This window comes from Micromys minutus, assembly GCF_963924665.1.
Source record: "Micromys minutus genome assembly, chromosome: 13".
NCBI lineage: Eukaryota > Metazoa > Chordata > Mammalia > Rodentia > Muridae > Micromys > Micromys minutus.
The window spans coordinates 3,701,401-3,719,252 of record NC_137982.1 but is presented as its reverse complement, the minus strand read 5'-3'; the positions used below and the strand labels follow the sequence as shown (position 1 = coordinate 3,719,252).

At 51.7% G+C, this 17,852-nt stretch overlaps 1 protein-coding gene across 3 annotated transcripts in view; it reads left to right on the top strand.

Moving 5' to 3' along the window:
- The window catches only part of VAV2 (vav guanine nucleotide exchange factor 2), a 155,724-nt gene that overhangs the window by 34,415 nt on the left and 103,457 nt on the right, over positions 1-17,852 (top strand). For all 3 annotated transcript variants that reach the window (XR_013975315.1, XM_080927506.1, XM_080927505.1), the window contains exon 2: positions 2,348-2,464. Coding sequence is in view for 2 of the 3 variants with exons in the window: in XM_080927506.1 (XP_080783632.1) it covers positions 2,348-2,464 (117 nt within the window). In the remaining variant the exon portion in view is untranslated. The remainder of the gene's footprint in view (positions 1-2,347; positions 2,465-17,852) is intronic.

Genomic DNA, 17,852 nt, shown 5'->3' with positions numbered 1-17,852 from the left:
CCGAGATGAAGCCTGGCCTCACTGGCCATCATTATGGTCGGGACCTGTGTAATTAACTCCAAAATGGGAGACTGGGGAGGAATTAAAATAAATGCTTAGTGGAAATTAGAGAGGAGCCATGGGCAAAAATAGCTGAGCCAGGCTGAAGCTCGGTACTCCGGGGCAGGAGAGGCAGGAGAGGCAGCAGGGTCCTAGGGTTCAGAGCCTCCCCTCTCCCCAGTTTCCGGGCTGGTCTGTGTGTGCACCTAAGTGTATGTGTCTGCTGATTTGTGGCTTACAGTAGCAGACGTGTGCCCTCTTGCTGGTGGAGACCAGAGGCTGGCGGTGATGATGCTATTGGTGTTCTGAGGCCGGCTGAGCCTCAGGCCTCTCTTCAGCTGTCAGGATACAGCAGCCTCATGGGTCACACTGTCTCCATGTCCGTCTTTGAGATATGTAAACATGTATCGTCTTGACCATTTCCTTTTATTCCTTCTCTTTTTGTTTTGAGACAGGGTCTTGCTAGGTAGCTTAGGCTAGCCCAGAACACACTGTCCTGCTGCTGCCTCCTAGGTGCTGTTACTGCAGGAATGGGCAACTACATCTAGTTCTACCTCCATTCCAAACATCCATCTGGGCAGCAACGCTCCATGTGGTCCGGGGTTGGACTCTCAGCCAGATTTCTCCCCTCTTCTCCTCCCCTCCCTTCCCCTCTCCCCCTCTCCCCATCTCTCTCCCTCCCCCACCCCCATCCTTTGCTTTTTGTAAAGGCCATTCTGGCTGTCTTTTATGTAATATAATGTGTAGATTGCACGGCATCTGTGCTAATTTCTCGACTGTGCTGTGAACATGTACGATGATGATGATGTCATTATACCAGGAAATGTCTGCTCAGGTGTTCAGGGATAAAGTATCATGTGTGCACGTTCATCCTAAATGTTGTTTAGAGGAGATCAGAGTGATTTGGAGACAGGCAGACAGGTAAGAGTTTGTGAGAGCGTGTGCTCACACACATGTACACCTCCCCACCCCCCACATATAGAGAGCATGTGTGACCCAAGGCAGAGGTAGTGAGGGGCCCTGTATCCTCTCAGGAAGGTGGTGGCACAGGACTAGGTCTTCTGTCCCCTTGAGCTATGCTGGGGCTTATGCTGTTTGTGATTCTGGCCTATCACATCTGAATCCATTCATTTGTCTAAACTGCTGAGGAGCTAGGGCTTGGCCATATAGGGATGGGTATTGATTGGCCTAAAGTCCTGAGTTGTACTGGGCTGTGGGTGCAGGGTCCTCTTGAATGCTGTGCTCAGCTGTATTGGGTACTGAATGACTTCTACATACTGTTTGCTCCCTGCCCCTATCAGAGGACAATGCCTGCCTAGCAAGCACCTCAGGAGTGTGGGCCACCGTTGGTCACCTCTCTTCTTACTCTGGGCAGACAAGATTTAAACCAGTTCCACAGCCTGTGCCGGGGCCTCCTCCCCTCTGCCTGTCGGTTTCTTAAAAATTTAATAATTGTTTCCTTGTTTTAAAGTGCAATTGATTAATGTGTACGTGTGTGCCTGTTTATATGTGCACTGTGAGCATGCAGTTTCCACAAAGGCCAGAAGAGGGAGCTGTATTCCCTCTGGAACTAGAGTTACAGGCTGTGTGAACTTGATGTGGTGCTGGGAACCTCACTGAGGTCCTCTTCAAAGAGCGGCACCTGCTCTTAACTGCCATCTCTCCAGTCTCTCCTGTCAGTTTCTTTATAGCTGATTCTCCACAAGGACTAGGGGTTGACTATCTTGTCACCTCCTCTTCCCCCCAGACACAAGTCAGGGTCAGAGTTGGCCTGGAGGTTAATGGGAAAGGTGGTTCTGAGCCCTTGGTTTGGGAGTCACAGCCTTTTGTTCCTACAGTCTCCTGCTCTGTCCAGCATAGCTCCTTCTCAAGGTCCTGGTGGTCACTGACACAGTTTGGCTGTTGGTTTTGGTTCCTGTGAAGAGAGAGGTGTGTGTTGTGTACACACCCACGTGGGTGTGATGAGCATATGCGTGAGGTGCTCTGTTGAGCTTGTTGACTCTAGGCCAGCACGTTGCTTTGCTGCTGTGACTGTCAGCATTGGGAGGCACAGGACACACCAGGTCAGGGGTGTGTGTTAGCTGGCTTTAATTTGATGTCCCACCTTTGGACCAATGTGGATGGAACATTCTGCCCCCTGGGGGAGCCTGGAGGCTTCAGTGGTTCTTAGCTCCAGCCCACCTCCTCAGCCTTAATGAGGATGTCTTCTGCGAAGCTGCTTAATCCCTCTGCCAGGCAGGAGCTCGTGACAGATGTGACTGATGTTTCTGTGATGTCCTCTTACTAAAGCTTTTCTCTCTCTCTCTAGTTCCTATGTCTGAAGAATATTCGCACCTTCCTCAAAGTCTGCCACGACAGATTTGGACTAAGGAACAGTGAGCTGTTTGACCCTTTCGACCTCTTCGATGTCCGAGACTTCGGGAAGGTGAGTTGGCTCGACACACGCTTGCACAGGCTGGCCACCCGCCAACTCTGTGACACAGATGGGAACATGCTGAATCCAGGTTTGTGTGGCAGGGTGGAATGGGAGAATGGATTCTCCCTCTCAGTTCGGGGAGCCACCCAAGTCTGAATCTGGAGGATGTCGTGAAAGCTGAGTGTGTTAGGCACCCTCTAGTGAGGGAGAGGAACCAGAGGCCAGGCAGATACAGATGCAAAAGCCAGGAGGCTGGGCCTCATTGATGACTTCCTGGTGAGCATTGGTATGGAGTAACAGCGTCAGGTACCACCAGAAATATTGGTAACTCATTCTTTGTTTGCTCCCTGCACCCTGGTTTCTCTGTGTAACAGCCCAGGTTGGTCTTGAACTCACAGAAACCTGCCTGCTTCTGCCTCCTTTAAGATAGTCTCATGTAGCTCAGGTTAGCCTTGAACTTCGTATGTAGCTGAGGGTGGCCTTGAATCTCTGATCTTTCTGCTTTCATCTTCTGGGTGCTGGGGGTTACAGTAATCATTATCACTGCTGTTTGCGGTGGTTCGGATCAAACTCAGGGCTTTAGTCACATTAGCAAAGTGCCTTAGCACCTGAGTCATGCCTCCAGCCTCTGCTCATTTCGTTTAGGTAGGATCATGACTCTGATGCCTTCTGGGTCGGGGACTGAGAGTTGGAAATGCAGACCTGAGCTTGTTTCTGCTCCAGCCTGCTGCTGGGAGGAGGCAGACAGGCATTTTCTGACTTCCCTGAGGACCATCCTCAGGGGCTGAGTGTTAGAGGAAATGGTCACGAGTCCAGGATGTGAACGGGAGAGCAAAATCGTCAGTTATACATGCTGAGCCGTCTGTTCCTCAAGGCTCCTCTAGTGTTTGAAGCCAGTTTAGTGCTCAGGACGGGGCTTCTGGGAGCCACTGGCCTCATCTGTCCTGTGCAGCTCCTTTTGAGAGTCTGTTTCTGTGGGATCAAGTTTTAGAGGTTTCTTCTGGGTACAAAAGCATAGGGAGGCTACTGTAGCTCTGACTGGAGGAGGCCAGGCCTCCAGCTGTCAGCAGCAGAACTTAGCACCACACAAGTGATGTAGGTTTGTCAGGCATGAGAGATGCAAGAGGCTTGTGTGGTCACGGAGGCCAAGGTTCCAGAATGCTGCCAAGGCCAAGTTGTGTAGTTTCTGTGCTGCCCGGAGGTCCTATTGTGCACATTCGTAGTATGAGTATCATACACATGCAGAGTATCATACACATGCAGAGTATCATACACATGCAGAGTATCATACACATGCAGAGTATCGTGCACATGCAGAGTTGTGCTTCCCTCTGTTCGGATGGTGCCTTGGTGGTGTCCTGCCTGTGAGTGGCGTCTTGGTCTGATAGGTCTGTTTGGGATTCTCTCCTGGTCTTTTTCCTGGAAGTGTTGAGATGCGTTTGCCACAGCATTCTGGGTAGGAGGGGCTGATGGCCTAGATTTTGGAGAGTGCTTGGAATACAAGCATGCACCCATTCATGCACACACCAGACATTGAATACTGTACAGAGAAGGAGACAGGAAAACTGGAACACACAGACACACACACAGACACAGACACACAGACACACACACACACACACACACACACACACACACACACACACACACACACACACACACCAGGAATAACCATATAGAGAGAAAGACGGGAAAACTCTAACCAAACCCACACTTTGTTCAGCAGTTCAGCCCTGGAGTGCTCAGTGTATAATATCATGTAATTTCCTTTTGATTTTAATTTCCTATGGTGGAATGCATGATGTAAGGCACATAAATCTGGATTAAGTTCCCATCACTCAATCGGCCAACTGTGTGGTCAGGCTGTTTATAAAGAAGGGTCCCTTGTCATCATCAGCAGTTTTCATGGGGCAGCTCCAGCCCTGCAGTGACTGCACTGTGCTTGCTGCATGTGGGGCCTTCACCAGGGCCTTTTTATTCACCTTGGCCTTTGGTCTTGTCTCCCTGGCATTTCCCACCACATGCTTATGGGAAATGGGAGTGGATGCTGGACTTGAACCTTGAGTCATAGGGCGGGGTATCAGGGCTGGAGATGACCCTGCTGTGGAGACCCTGTAGCCTAGCTGAGGGGTGGGGTTCAGATCCTTTCCGTTCTTGAGGGTGGGCTGGGTGGGCCAGGATTCTCTGTACCCCCGCTGTGTGAATGGACATCTAACCCAGTGCCTCCAGACCATGGTGTGTGAGGCTGGCAGGGAGGGAGGGACAGAGAGAGATGGAGAGGAGAGGGAGGGAGAGAGAGGGAGAAAGAGGGAAATGAGAGAGAAGAGAAAGAGGGGGAGAGGAGAGAGGGAGAGGAAAATGAGAAAGAAGAGAGGGGAAGAGGAGGGAGAGGTAGAGAGAAAGGGGGGGAGAAGGGTGTGTGTGTGTGTGTGTGTGTGTGTGTGTGTGTGTGTGTGTGTGAGAGAGAGAGAGAGAGTGCCCAGCAGGCTGGCAGGCCATTGTTCTGTTCCCTCACGCTGAGTTGATGCTGTTAGCATTGTCTGACTACCAGTGCTGGTAGGAACCAACTGAGAATGTCACAGGGAGGTGCTAGCCTCTCCCTGGGTGCACCTTTCAGTTATCTTGTTTGCAGAGACACAGCATTTGTACCCTTGGAGGATAAAGCCTGGTAGCTAAGCTGTGGAGCTCTGGAACTCAGCAGGGTGGATGTGTCTTTGTCACCAGCAGGCTACAACCATGAGGATTCTCCAAGCCCCATTTGTAGATAGGGGCTGCAGTGGGTGGGTGAAGGGCATTGTTCTGAAGGACTGTCCAGAAGGGTGTGTATCTAATGCCTGCTCTGTCCCTGCAGCTATCTGTGGTCCTGAGATTGTGGCTCTACATCTGAGCTGGCCCCTGGGAGGCAGCCTATGCCCCTTTCATGTTCAGTGCCGGGTGCTGGGTGTTCATTCTGTGAGTACAGCTGATGGGGTCTCCACTTGTGGCTCAACTCGACATCAGATTCACTCATCAGCTTCTCTGAGTTGGACAAGTTTCCATGCATTGCCTTCCTTCTTCCCTCTTATAGGGACAACCTGTGGTTAGCACAAGGCTAGACCCGGGGCTTGAGGAGATTTAAGCGCTAGGGCTGTGAATCTGACATGGGAGCAAGTCTGTATGTTAAAGAGCGGCTGGGTGCTCAAGCTCTGTACTGTCAGAGGTGGGGCTGGACTGAAGGTCCTCATAGTGGTCACAATGGCTCTGCCCCATTCCCTTTGTGCTGGAGCTGAGTCAGGCAGGTGCAGTGGAGGCTGGGAGGCCCACCACCCTTGGTTCTGTTCTGTTTTCCTGGCTTAGAGTACCTGGGGAGAGAGGTTCTCTGAGACCCTAGAGCAGCGATTTTCAACCTCCCTGATGCTGCAACCCTTTCACATTTCCTCGTGGTGTGGTGATCCCAGCCATAAAACTGTGTTTGAAGTAAGAACATCCTAACTGCAATCTTGCTACTGTTATAAATGGCAGTGTAAATTGTTTTGGAGATAAGAGATTGCCGAAGGGGTTGAGAACCACAGCCCTAGAGGTCTGGGGAAACGTCGACTCCGACTCCGGGGAGACTACCTGATACCTGACGTCCCCTGCATCTGTCTTCCGGGCCTTCTCTGCCTCAGGTTCTGTGGGAGCCAGGCTAGCTATGGTGAGAGAGAGAGGAGCTCTGTTAGCTCACCTGCATGAGACCTGCCTTGTGATAGTCCGGGACTTTGAGCCGCTGGGCAGGAAGATCAGGGCTGGCACTGCTTGAAGAACTCAGCAAGGAAATGAATCCTTAGCATCTCGTCATTCTTAGTGTCAAGCGTTTTCTTCCTGCTCTTGGTCCTTCACCCTCCTGGTTCCAGCGAGAACAGAGGGATCCAGAAGTTAGTCCCGGAAGTGACTGCTTGGCTGCTTTCCTGGTGTTTTTCCGAAGAGTTAAATTAAAGATAATAGGTTTTAGTTCAGATGAGTTCTGTCCGGGGGACTGCCAAGAGTGGCTGTGCTGCACAGAAGCCAGGCTCGGGCTGCTGGGGCTCCGGGCTGGCTGCAAGGTGCCTGCCGACTTAGTGATGTAATCTGCAGGTCTTGTCCCTGCCATCGTCTGTCCAGTTGTAGAGGCCCAGGGTGGGCGGAACTGTGGCCACCCCATGGCTTCTTCCCAAGAATTTGGAACCTAAAACCCCTTTGGAAGTGTGGTGTGGACCCTGGAGAGGATTCTGTTTGTTTTCCTCTGAGATTTCAGCTCCTAGAAATGACAGACATCAGGATAGCAGTTGACTCTTCCCTGTGATGTGGGCACTGCGTTTTTGTCAGTCCTCTGTGCTGTGTGGCTTTGTTCTCCCATGTTGTGGAACAGGAAGTCAATGACTGTTTTTGGATTCCCACCTCTTTCTTTCAACATGGCACTGGGAAGTCCAGGTTCACTGCCTTCCTGCTAAGATGTTCCCTAAGCCTCACTTCCACATCTGTGCAGCTAGTAACTGCTGTGCAGTCTTCTCCGGTGTGGATAAGGTCCACTGACAGGCCTGCATTGTAGAGAGAGGTGGGCAGTGATGGAACAGGGAACAGGGAGGGACCAAGATCTGTCGCTGTTGACATTTTTGTCTGTGATGGTGGCCACCATTGTTGAGCATGTTAACCTGTCTTTTAGGTTGAGGTGAGAGGTCACAGGGCTTCCAAAGGTAAAGTATATCCTTCGACGGATCAGAAAACAGGGGAAGGATGGAAGAAGGCAGGAGGAGAGACGCAGAATGGGGAGGATAGTGGAGTGGTCTCTGTTAGGTCTCAGAGAAGTTCAAATGGACAAATGGCTAACCGGGGTCGTACTTCACATATCAAAGCAGACTCTGGCCACCAGTCTCCTCCTATTCACCAGCGGCTGTTAGAGTTATCCTGATAGCATACTCCCCCTGCCCACACTATGCCCTAGCCCTCTCCAGCACCCCCCACCCCCACCTCCAGCCACTCTTCCCTTCTTCAGCTTCTCTTTCCTATATAACTCAGCCATTTTGTCTACATGTCTTCTTGGTTCCCAGGTGCTCTCTGTGCTCCCACTCTCTCCTCCCTGCCCCCAGGGTCCAGGTTAGTCTGGACCCCTCCCAGATATGCTCTCCCTCATAACCATCCCTGAGAATAGTTACACGCTTCCTTTTTCATTCCTCCGGTGCTGAAAGCTGGAAAGCGGCATGTGTGAGTCCCTTTCCCAGGGTCTTGGCCTCTCAGAACCAAGCTGTTGATCTGACTCTCCTAAGGTATTGTGTGGATTATTTGTTTTCCATCACTCACCAATCTGACTTCTAATTCTAGAGCCTGCCTCTTCAGCAGCCTCTCCCCTCCACAGCTCGCCTCTCCACAGGTACTCTCTGAAGTGTCTCTCTGGCTCCTGTATCCCGCCACACCTCCTGGACATTCAACACACATCTCTCAGTCTCTCCGTTTGGCATCTCCCTGGCCACCTATGCCCATCTCTCTACTAAAGACACTATATGACCCCTTTCCCCAACATCCTTCCCATCTACTCCACCTCTTCAGCTGCTCTTTTTTCTCCTCCTCTACCAGTTTACCTCAGAGCTGACTGCTTTGTCTGCCATTACAGGAAAAGCAACACCAGTGTGCCAGGACACTCTTTTGATCCCACTGAGCCCCTATCACACGTTAAGGAACATCTCTCTGTGAGTGGGATGATTCTCTTGAGGATACCCTGGATTGAGGTTCTTATCACCATGACACTTAACCTCCTCTGCTCCCTTTGTTCTCAGCTCCTTCCCAGAACTTCCCTACTTCTCACTAGGAAGAAGTCCCCAGCTTTCCTAAGCCCTTCTGTCTCTTAGTTCCCTTTTGGAAGTCTGCTAGCTTCCTTATATTCTCCTCTGACCTGTACTGACAGGAAGCCCCTTAGCTCCTCCCCATTCATGCACACACACACACACACACACACACACACACACACACACACACACACACGGTTTCTTTGTGTAGCCCTCGCTATCCTGGAATTAGCTCTGTAGACCAGGCTGGCCTAGAACTGAGTGCTGGAATTAAAGGTGTGCACCACCACTTCCTAGCTTTTTTTTCCTTTTCTTTCCTTTTTTTCTTTCCCTTTCTTTCCTTTTCTCCTCCCTTCCTCCTTTCCTTCCTTCTTTCCTCCTTTCCTCCTTTCCTTCTTCCCTCCCTCCCTTCTTCCCTTCCTCATTCTTTTTCTCCTTCCCTCCCTCCCTCCTTCCCTCTTCCCTCCTCCTCCCTCCTTCCCTCCTTCCCTCCCTCTCTCCCTCCCTTGTTCCCTCCCTCCTGGAAGGCCTTACAAGCTTTCCCTGGGCCTGCTGTGTCCTCTTAGCTGTATGCTGTCCTCTTTGCCTCTGCCAGACTCTGGCTCTGCTAAGTGAGGCTTGCCCTGATGGTGCAGTTGACAACCTGGCTTCCTTGCCTGCTTTCTGTCCTCCTGGGCGTGTCCACAAACCGGTGTCTTCAGTGCTAACTTACACTGTCCAAGTCCTGGTGGGAGATGAGTTTCTGTTAAGAAGCAGCACACCAAGGCCTCAGTGTGTCTGTGTGTCAGTGTGTCAGTGTGTCGAACTGATAGGATGAAGGCCAGAGCCTTAGTGTGGGAGAATCTAAGAGGCAGGGAACCCTGATGGCTCCAAGAGGTCTGACTCAGTAGATGGCTCATTGTTCCCTGGGAGGGGCTTTGGTTTCCAGAGTGATGTCCTAGGCTACTCATGCATGTCCCAGCTGGGGTCTGACCTGGGGACCTGCAGCCCCTCCAGATGGTACTGTTGATACCAGACTGATCTCAGACGGTGAGCTACTGAGCTGGGTCACATGGTGGTCTGCTCCTAATCAGTGCGGCCCTTGACTGAGAAGGAATGTCACTGCACTTCACCTGGCCCTCAGCAAGACCTTGGCATGGACTGACGGCCACTAGATGATTCTGGCATTGCTTACCCGCCGGGTCTAGTGTTCACTCAGCAGCCTCTGAGCTTCAGTCCTCTCACTTCCACGGAGGTCATGGCTGGTCTCTGTCACCAGTACCGAGAACTGAGTCCTTCCCACCCTGGAGCTTCCGCATCGCACAGGAACCTCCAGGAGTAGAAAGTGGGGTAGTGAGGAGGCCCAGAAGTGGTGTGGAAGCCAGAAGGTGGTTTGAAGGCTGCGAGGCTGGGGCAGCATGGAAACTGGCCAGCTTGAGTAGCAGTAGTGCTATGCCTGGGTCTCTGAGTGGGCAGCAAACTAGATAAAGACTGCAGCTTTGCCGGTGACAGCCACACACTCTCCACACATCTCCTGAGCTCTGGGTTCCCAGTGAAGCAGGAAGTAGGAGGACAGTTCTTAAGACGCAGGAGTTTGGAACCTTAGACTCCGCACTGCCAAGATGCCACCTCCAGGTTTCAGCCACATGGCGTCTGGAAGGGTGCAGTCCTGTCACTGGTGAGTCACTAGTGGGGGGTAGGGAGGCAGCGCTCACCTGGGCATGTCCTGCTATGCCTGTCAGGAGCCTTCAGGAGCTCTTTCTCTCTGTCCCACCCACTGTTCCTTCAGCTTACTTCCCCGGCCCTCATCCTTCTGATTGCAGGCAGGAATCACTATCTGTGTAACACTTTCTGCAGAGTACAGCAAGCCCTGCACCTGACAGCCACCTCTAACTGATACAGGAGGAGGCCAGCCTGCCTCTCCAGGTCTTTTCTTCCCCTGAAATTGTTGTGGTTCCTTTCATTGACCTCTCCCCTCCTCCAGACGTTACCTTTTGTCCTCTGAATTTGGCACAGGATGGGAGTTGGGGGCGGGGTGTGTTTGCCAATGTTTCCGGCGGCCAGGTAAAGTGGGTCAGCTGAGAGGTTTCTGAAGCAAACCCCAGATGTCATTGGGCTTGACACCAGACTGCCTCCCTGGAGTGTCCCCATCTGTGAAATGACTCTGAGGATCCTTGTCCCCTGAAAACTGCTGGGGAAGAGGCCAGATGAGACAACTGCACATCTTCCTGTGGCAAGTCTTCGGAGTCACACTGGGGTTGTACTAATGTTGACTAAGTGGGCAGGCTATAGCCCATGGCAGTGGCCAGGGGTGTACCCCATGGAGTGTGGGCCTTACCCAGCCTCTGATGTCATGTCACACGCTGCCACTTTGCCCTAGTTACTGTCAGGTGTCTGGAGGGATACCTTTGGGATCTGTGTATGGATGTGTCTCCGGCCTTGTCTGGTCAGACGCCCTGATCTTCACACCCAGGCTTCAAGCCTCCTTGTGTCTCCACATTTCCCCCTAATATTTGTTCAGGAAGTTTGCTGAGTGGGCCTTGTGCTCTCCTGAGATGCTCTGCTGCTGGCTGCTGGCTCTCACCAGCCCCTGCTGTGCCAAGTTCATTTGCACACCGTGGCTTAATGCTGTCTGGGAGGTACTTGGGCCTTTTTGCAGCATCCATTTCGTACTAATTACTTATTAAAATGCAGCTGCCATTGATCCGAGTGGCCTCAGGGCTCCCGGCAGAGTCCTGGCAGGGGCTCCTGGCAGGGGCGGCTGGCTGTGACTTCCCAGTCCCTGCTTGGAAGACTTTCCTCCACACCTCTGCTAGTGGGTGTCACTTCAGGTTGTAAGCCCACCCTTCCAGCGGAACTTGAAGATCAGATATGCTGAGTGTGTAAACGTAGAAACACATATGTGTTCTTGAGCGCGCACACACACACACACACACACACATACACACACACACTCTGGCTTATAACTGCCAGCGAGAACATTGTCTCTCCCATGGTCCTGGGGATGGAACCCAGATGGGCCTCGTGTATGCTGGGCAGGTGCTCTGGTCTCTGCACCCGGCTCTGAGGTTTTCAGGCTGAAGTCGCTTACTTCTTACAGGCTGGAAGGAGGGGAGGTGGTGGATGCTTCTGGTCAGTAGCTGAGATGCTGCTATGAACACTAACCTTGTGAAGAGCTGTATGTGGGTCTACTGGGCTTCGTGGGAAATGGCAAGGTTTGAGGCTGAGAGGAACGTAAACTAAAGATTGATACCTCTTTTCTAGTGTTGGTGATGAAGGGCAGGGCTCTGCTTGGAGGCCAGGGTGATGAGTTGGATGCTGGTACCCCCTGGGGGTTATGACTGGCATCTGAGGAGTGCTGAGGGCAGTAAGTCAGAGGCGTGGAAGCCGAGGGAAAGGCTTGGGAGCTTGTTGGGTCTGACTCTAGATGGTAAGGCGAATGTGCAGTGGGCCAAATCGGTGTGCTGGAGTGCAGGCATGTGGCACAGAAGCTTCCTGTGGGACTGGGCTTCATGGATGACCTGGCACCACTTACTGAAAAGGACTCCTTCCTCCGCCAAGCTGGAGTGGACAGGAGCACCTGCTGCACTGGGGAACTTGGATACCCTGCTGCTTTCTCCTAGGCTTTGGGGTGCTCTTGTCTGTCAAGGGAACAGCCTGACTGATAACACCAAATCCTGGAACACTCAGTCATGAGTCTGAGGCTCAACTATTGGTGAGTGATATCTGTCCCAGCTACTCATGGACCGGATGGTCTCCTACCAGAGTTCATTTGTAGGGTGAGTCCTCAGGCAGGCTTTCATGGTTAAGACACAGCCCCTTCGGTAAGAGCAGGCTCATGCTGGAGAGATGGCTCAAAGGTTAGGAGTACCCAAGTGCTCTTTCAGGTTCAATTCCCAGCCACCACCCACATGGTGGCTCACAACTGTGTAACTCTAGTTCCAGAGGGTCTGACACCTTCACACAGACAAGAGGCAGGTAAAACACCAATGCAAATGAAACAAAAATATATAACTTAAAAAAAAAAAAAAAAGAAAAGTGACCGTGGGGCGTGCCTTTAATTTCAGCACTTGGGAGGGAGGCAGATGTGAGTTTGAGGCCAGCCTGGTCTACAGGGCTAGTATAAGCTACACAAAGAAAATCTGTCTTGGAAAACTTGAAAGAAAAAAAAAAAAAGAAGCAGGCTCATGTGCTAGCTGAGTCTGTAAGACCTGAGACAATCCCGACTTGGGACTGGCATGGTTTAGTGGTCAGGACCAGTGGGGTGGGTTTCCTGATTTTTCTGGTGGGGGGTGGTGTGGGGATGTCATGGAGGATGGGCCTCTTTGTTGTGTTTTCTGCTTTGCTCAGCCTGTGCTAGGGCTCAAAAACCTCAACGACTGGAAAGGCAGAGTCCCGGACTCTGTGTGGTGGTGGGCACAGGTGGCTGAGGTGTTTTTAGGGTTTCTGGGTTTGGTGGGTGGGGTGGGAAGCTCCAGAGCTATGTGTGCAATGGATGGGAGGTGCATATGGGCCCAGTGGGTGGACAAACTCCGATTAATGTAGGATAAGATGGGGCCGTACAAGGTGGGTGGGGCTGGAGCTTGACAGAGACTTGGGCTTTCTTTTGAGAGTTTTTTAGACCCTGTTCTACCTGTGGACTCCCTCCTTGCTCACTTAGGATTGGCTCTGAGGAAGTAGGAGCCCACACCCTAGGAAGCAACCACGGACAGACACTCCAGGTGTGCTGTGGTCACTGCGAGTCACTGTGTGTGTGCTCAATTACTGCTTTCTTTGTATCTCAGTCTCTGGTGCAGTGTTCAGGGTCACCCTTCCTGTCCTGTGAGCATCCATTAAGAAACGTGTCTGTGTCGTTTCTTGTTTTGCTGGTGTCCCCACTTGGGGATGAGGAGCCTGGCTTTCTCACTCATCCTGTGGCAACTGGTGCAAGCCTTTTCTTCTTGGTTTTTGTCTACAGTTAATTAAGCTTTAATTGGCTAATTGTTTTTCCCCAGTGCCCCGAGCATTAATTGTGTCTGGTGAAGCCTGGCAGTTTGATGTTTTCAGCAGAAAAAGCTGAGTGACACAAGGAAGTCGAGCAGGAAAGGGAGCAGTGTGTAAGCAGCTCCTTGGAATGGTGTCGTTTCTGGCCACCTCGGCCGGTCTTTCTCAGGGCGCATTGTAGAGATCAGGAGGAGGGAGGAGTTTGTCACAAGCTTGTGGCCAGCCCAGGGCAGCCTCAGCTGTTAGGTCAGGCCTTCTGGGTGGAAAGCATCTTCTCTGGACTCAAGTCTGCGAACCTGGAGCAGGGGTCCCTGCGTTGCTGAGAAACACTGTCTGCTCTCTGCATGTGGGGCACCAAGCCTTTGCCTGCAGTTGAGGTGGTTTGGAACCATGCTGATCCCTTGAACTTGGTGATGTGGGACACTTAATCCCTGTTGATAAGTATGAGAACCCTGGGCCCCTCTGCTCTTGGGCATTTTCTCAGATTGGTTTTCTCAGATATATCCAGTTTTTGTCAAGTTGACAAAAACCAAGCAGCACCCTCTGCCTTGACAGAGGCATACACTGCGCTGTTAGCTGACACATTAGAGTCGGCTCTGCTTGGCAAGAGCTTGGCAAGGTGTGTGTGGGTCAGCTGGGATGACTTAGTGGGGAGGGGGCTTAGTGGGAGAGTGTTAGACACCCGTGGGGATTTGCTAGGGTGGCTTTTGACATTGAAACCTGAGGATGCTGAAGGATGCTGACCTGAGGGGAAGATGCTGTGAGTGTCTGGCAACAGGGCTGCTTCTGGAAGGAGGCGATGGTTTGTGCACCTCAGTGGGTGTATTAGCATGGCCGAACTGGGTGATTTGCTAATGGGAAAGCTCTGGGCAGGGAGGTTGGGGCCACTCTCGATCATGTTGGGTGAAGGGACAAGAACTGTCCTTAGCCATGGCTGGGCTGTGACTGCTTGGCCTCCTTCCTAGTGATGGCCGCCCTCCAGAGTCGTCTCTGGAAGGTGTGCCATGCCAATGGCTTCGGTGACATTGTCCTGTTGTGGGGGTTCCTGTGTCTCCCTAGAGGTGGTGTAGAGTGCTCCCTCTTAGTTCCTCTCCTGATCCCACAGACTGAAGCTTTCGGGCCTCAGTGTTATCCCACTGAGTTCTGGGATGGAGAGGGGATGGGTGGAGCTACAGGTGTTCGGTGAGGCTTGCTTGTGAGAATATGTGGCCAGGGACTTGTAACCTGGAGGTAGATCTGAAAAACCATCCATCCATCCATCCATCCATCCATCCATCCATCCATCCATCCATCCATTTATCCCTGATGGAATCCTGCAGAGATGATGAACAGTAAGGAGACAGCCTTCCCAAGCTCCTGCTGTCTCAGACCCCAGCGCTTGCCTGGCTAGGTCTTTTCATGTCCATAGGGTTGAGGGCACAGGTTTGGGAGGCCTACTGGATTGGTTTGTTTCTCCAGGGATTCTTTCAAAAGCCTCCCCTTCTCCTCTTGGGGCAGTGCATTTCCAAGGATTACACGTATTAAGGGAATGACATTATTAAATAATTAGTTTTCTCACTTTTTAATTAACCAGAGGCTAATTATAAGCTTTATCTATAATTAGAGTTTCTGACCCCCCCACTTGACAGCGTTGCCTCACTCAGAGGACCCTTGAGGCTAGCCAGCAAGGGTGGGCACAAGTTAGATTTTGGGATAGGTGTGATTAGGGTATGTAGGGCCCTCTGTCAGCCCTTTTCACTGGGGAAGACACAACTCTTAACAGAGGACACCTGAGTAGCTGCTGTTTGTTTGTGTCGTTGACAGCAGAGGATGTGGCAACCATTGGGCTGTGTTACTGAGTCACAGTGTGAGTTTGGGGGACTTCTAGAAGGGACACCCAGGTACTAAGAGGGTAGGTGTCTGAATGGCTAGCAAGGGTGGAAAGGGCCTTGGGCACCTCAGTCTAGTGACTAGGTTTCTTGTGACATTGTTGCCTTTGTAGCCTGGTGCCCAGGTGGCCCTGTGCTTCCTCTTGAGAAGATGGCAGGCTGTTTCAGTCTGTGGTCGGATGCAGGTGGCAGAGCCGCTGGTGAGACAGCTCTTAGGGGTCTGCCGAGCACTGTCGGTGGCCTGCTGTGGGCCAGAGGCTGAGCCAGCTCTTTATACTGGTCTGTGCCTGGAGGTTTGTCCTCAGGTAGCCCTAGCTGGGGTGACTAAACAAGGCCCTGCTTATACTGGCAGATCCCTGCCTGGCCGTCCCTGCTGTTTCTTCCCCGTGAAGTAGTACGAGTCACCTTGGCCCAACCTGGTTTGAGAACCTGCCATTTTCTGCTCTGCCTGGGGCTGGGGCTAAACAGACCTGCTGACAGGGTGTGTCAAGAGAGGTGGTGGCACACATGGGCTGGGCAGGGACAGTGGAATGTTTGCCTGGATTCTGCAGTGTGAGGCTGCAGGATCAACGGTTTCTGAGAAATGGGATAGCTGGCAGGTGGGAGAGGCCACCTTTGCCCACCCTGGGATGCCATAGTGGATTTCCATCTGAATTTCTTTGCTTTCGTGAAGCACACCCTGTCCTTCTGATTCTTAAACTGCTTCCAGCTCTCATTTCTCACAGATCAGGGACCGAAATATTTTAGTTGGTGACAATGTCCGAGGGCTCTTTCTCCCTCCCAACACGGGCGGAATGTTAGAGAAAAGTCCTAGTCCTGGTGCCACCCTCACTAAGCTTACAGCTTTTTTTTTTTTTTTTTTTTTTTTTCATGGCTTAGAAAGACAGGGAATTGGCAGCTGCCTTGACCACTGGGGACAGCCAGACCCAATGTTGCCTGGGTTTCTGGAGCCCTTCTTAAGCAGCCTAGGGCTGGGTGGGGACAGACCCAGCAAATCCCACAAAACCAGTAGCTCTTGATGTGATTTCTAAGCCAGCTAGACCCTGGTGAGGATGATGTTCAGAATCAGCCCATTACTTCCCACTTAGTGCCTTACTACAGTGTTCTAAAAATGAGGTTTTGGGTGACTCCAGTGTTGGGCCCATGGAAGACTCCAGAACAGCACACAGGCAGGAGCATGGACCACATAGCAACAAGGCCGAAAAGGTGGCCTCCCAGGAGCCTGTGGACTGTCTGGACTCATGAGTCAGGCTGGCCTGGAGCAAGGAGAAGAGTGTGACATGACGTGAAGGGACAGTGGTTACCCCATCCTCTGGGGACTGTGGCTTCCAGGGCCAGAGAACAAGATTTAAAGTTGGCTTCTGTGTGTGTTAAATGTGGGACTTTGGACATCAGTTTGCTGGGGAAAACGTCACTGTCCTGTCTCATTCCTGACTTAGTATGTTTTTATTCATATGCGAGTCTCCATGCATACAGATGTCTAGGAAGCCAGAGAGGGTGGTAGAGAACCCAGGTCTTGTACAAGAGCCATGTCTGAGGTAGGCTTTCACATAGCCCAAGATGGCCTGGTATGGACCTGCTAAGGACCCAGACTGTCCTCGAACTCATAGACCCTTGCTTTAGCCTCCCAAATGTGGGATTGGGATTGTGTTCCACGCAGCCTGGTTGGCCAGCCTGGTTTCCTGTCATTAGAATGGTAATAGCGAGGATGCTGGCACCAAGGGCCTGAAGTAGAACCAGGGTGAGCCCACCGAGGACTGCTGTTGTCCCCAGGAAAGGTTGGCCCAGGAATTTGTGTCACTCTGATGTCAGTTCTCATTTGCATGTGTGGGAAGGTCAACACACCATTCATTGAAGGAACTGACCTGGGCTCTGGAATGTTCCTGGTGGTTGGTATGCGCTGGAGTAGCAACTGGGCATGTACCAAAGGAGCCTCTGAGGCTCACCACCTACCTGTCTGTGCTCTGCTCTTTTCTCCTCTAGTTAGGACTCTGTTCTGACTCTGAATAAGAAACTCCAACGGCCAAGGACGATTCCCCGTCAGTGTCCTAATGGCCTTCATATTAATTTGTTGGGAGGAAATCACCCCCTTTGAAAGTCTTTCAAGTGGAAAAGGAAAGGTGTCCTAGTACCATGAGCCAGTCATTGGGAGAACGCAAATTAGATCATGTGTAATGCTGTTGAGTCCTCATCATTTTGGAAACGAGACAGTGCTGATGCCTTTCAGGTGAAATTGGGAGGGAGAGTAGTATATACTTGGAGCCCAGGGGCAGGCCTGGAGCCCAGGGGCAGGCCTGGAGCCCAGGCCAGGCACTGCAGGTCTCTACTTTGCGTAACTGAGCTTGGGAGCAGTGCGTGATTGCTGACGGTATCCTGCATTTTCATGAGGTTGTATGGATTCCGTCCCCATCCTGGCTTCTTCTGTAATCGGATGCCTTGCTAGGACAGATTGCTCTTCCCCTGAGCCAAGTTTTCTGTTGTTGTTTTTGTTGTTGTTATTTTTAATAAGCAAATTGGAGGGGGCATTCCCAGGAGAGGACTCAGAAGAAGAGGCACAGAGGCCATTGCACAGTGCCAGCCTGGCCTGGGTCTGCAGGCATGGATGTGGTCTCTCACAGCTCTGTCGCTCTGTCGATGTGTTGAAGAGGGACAAGTATGTTGTTTTCAAGTTGCTAAACGCTTCCTTGGCGATGGTGTCTTTGCAACTTAAAACCGATGAAGTGACAGCTCTATCTCTTGTAAATAGCAAAAGCCCTTCCAGCAGAAACAAAACACAACGGCGTTCTGTTT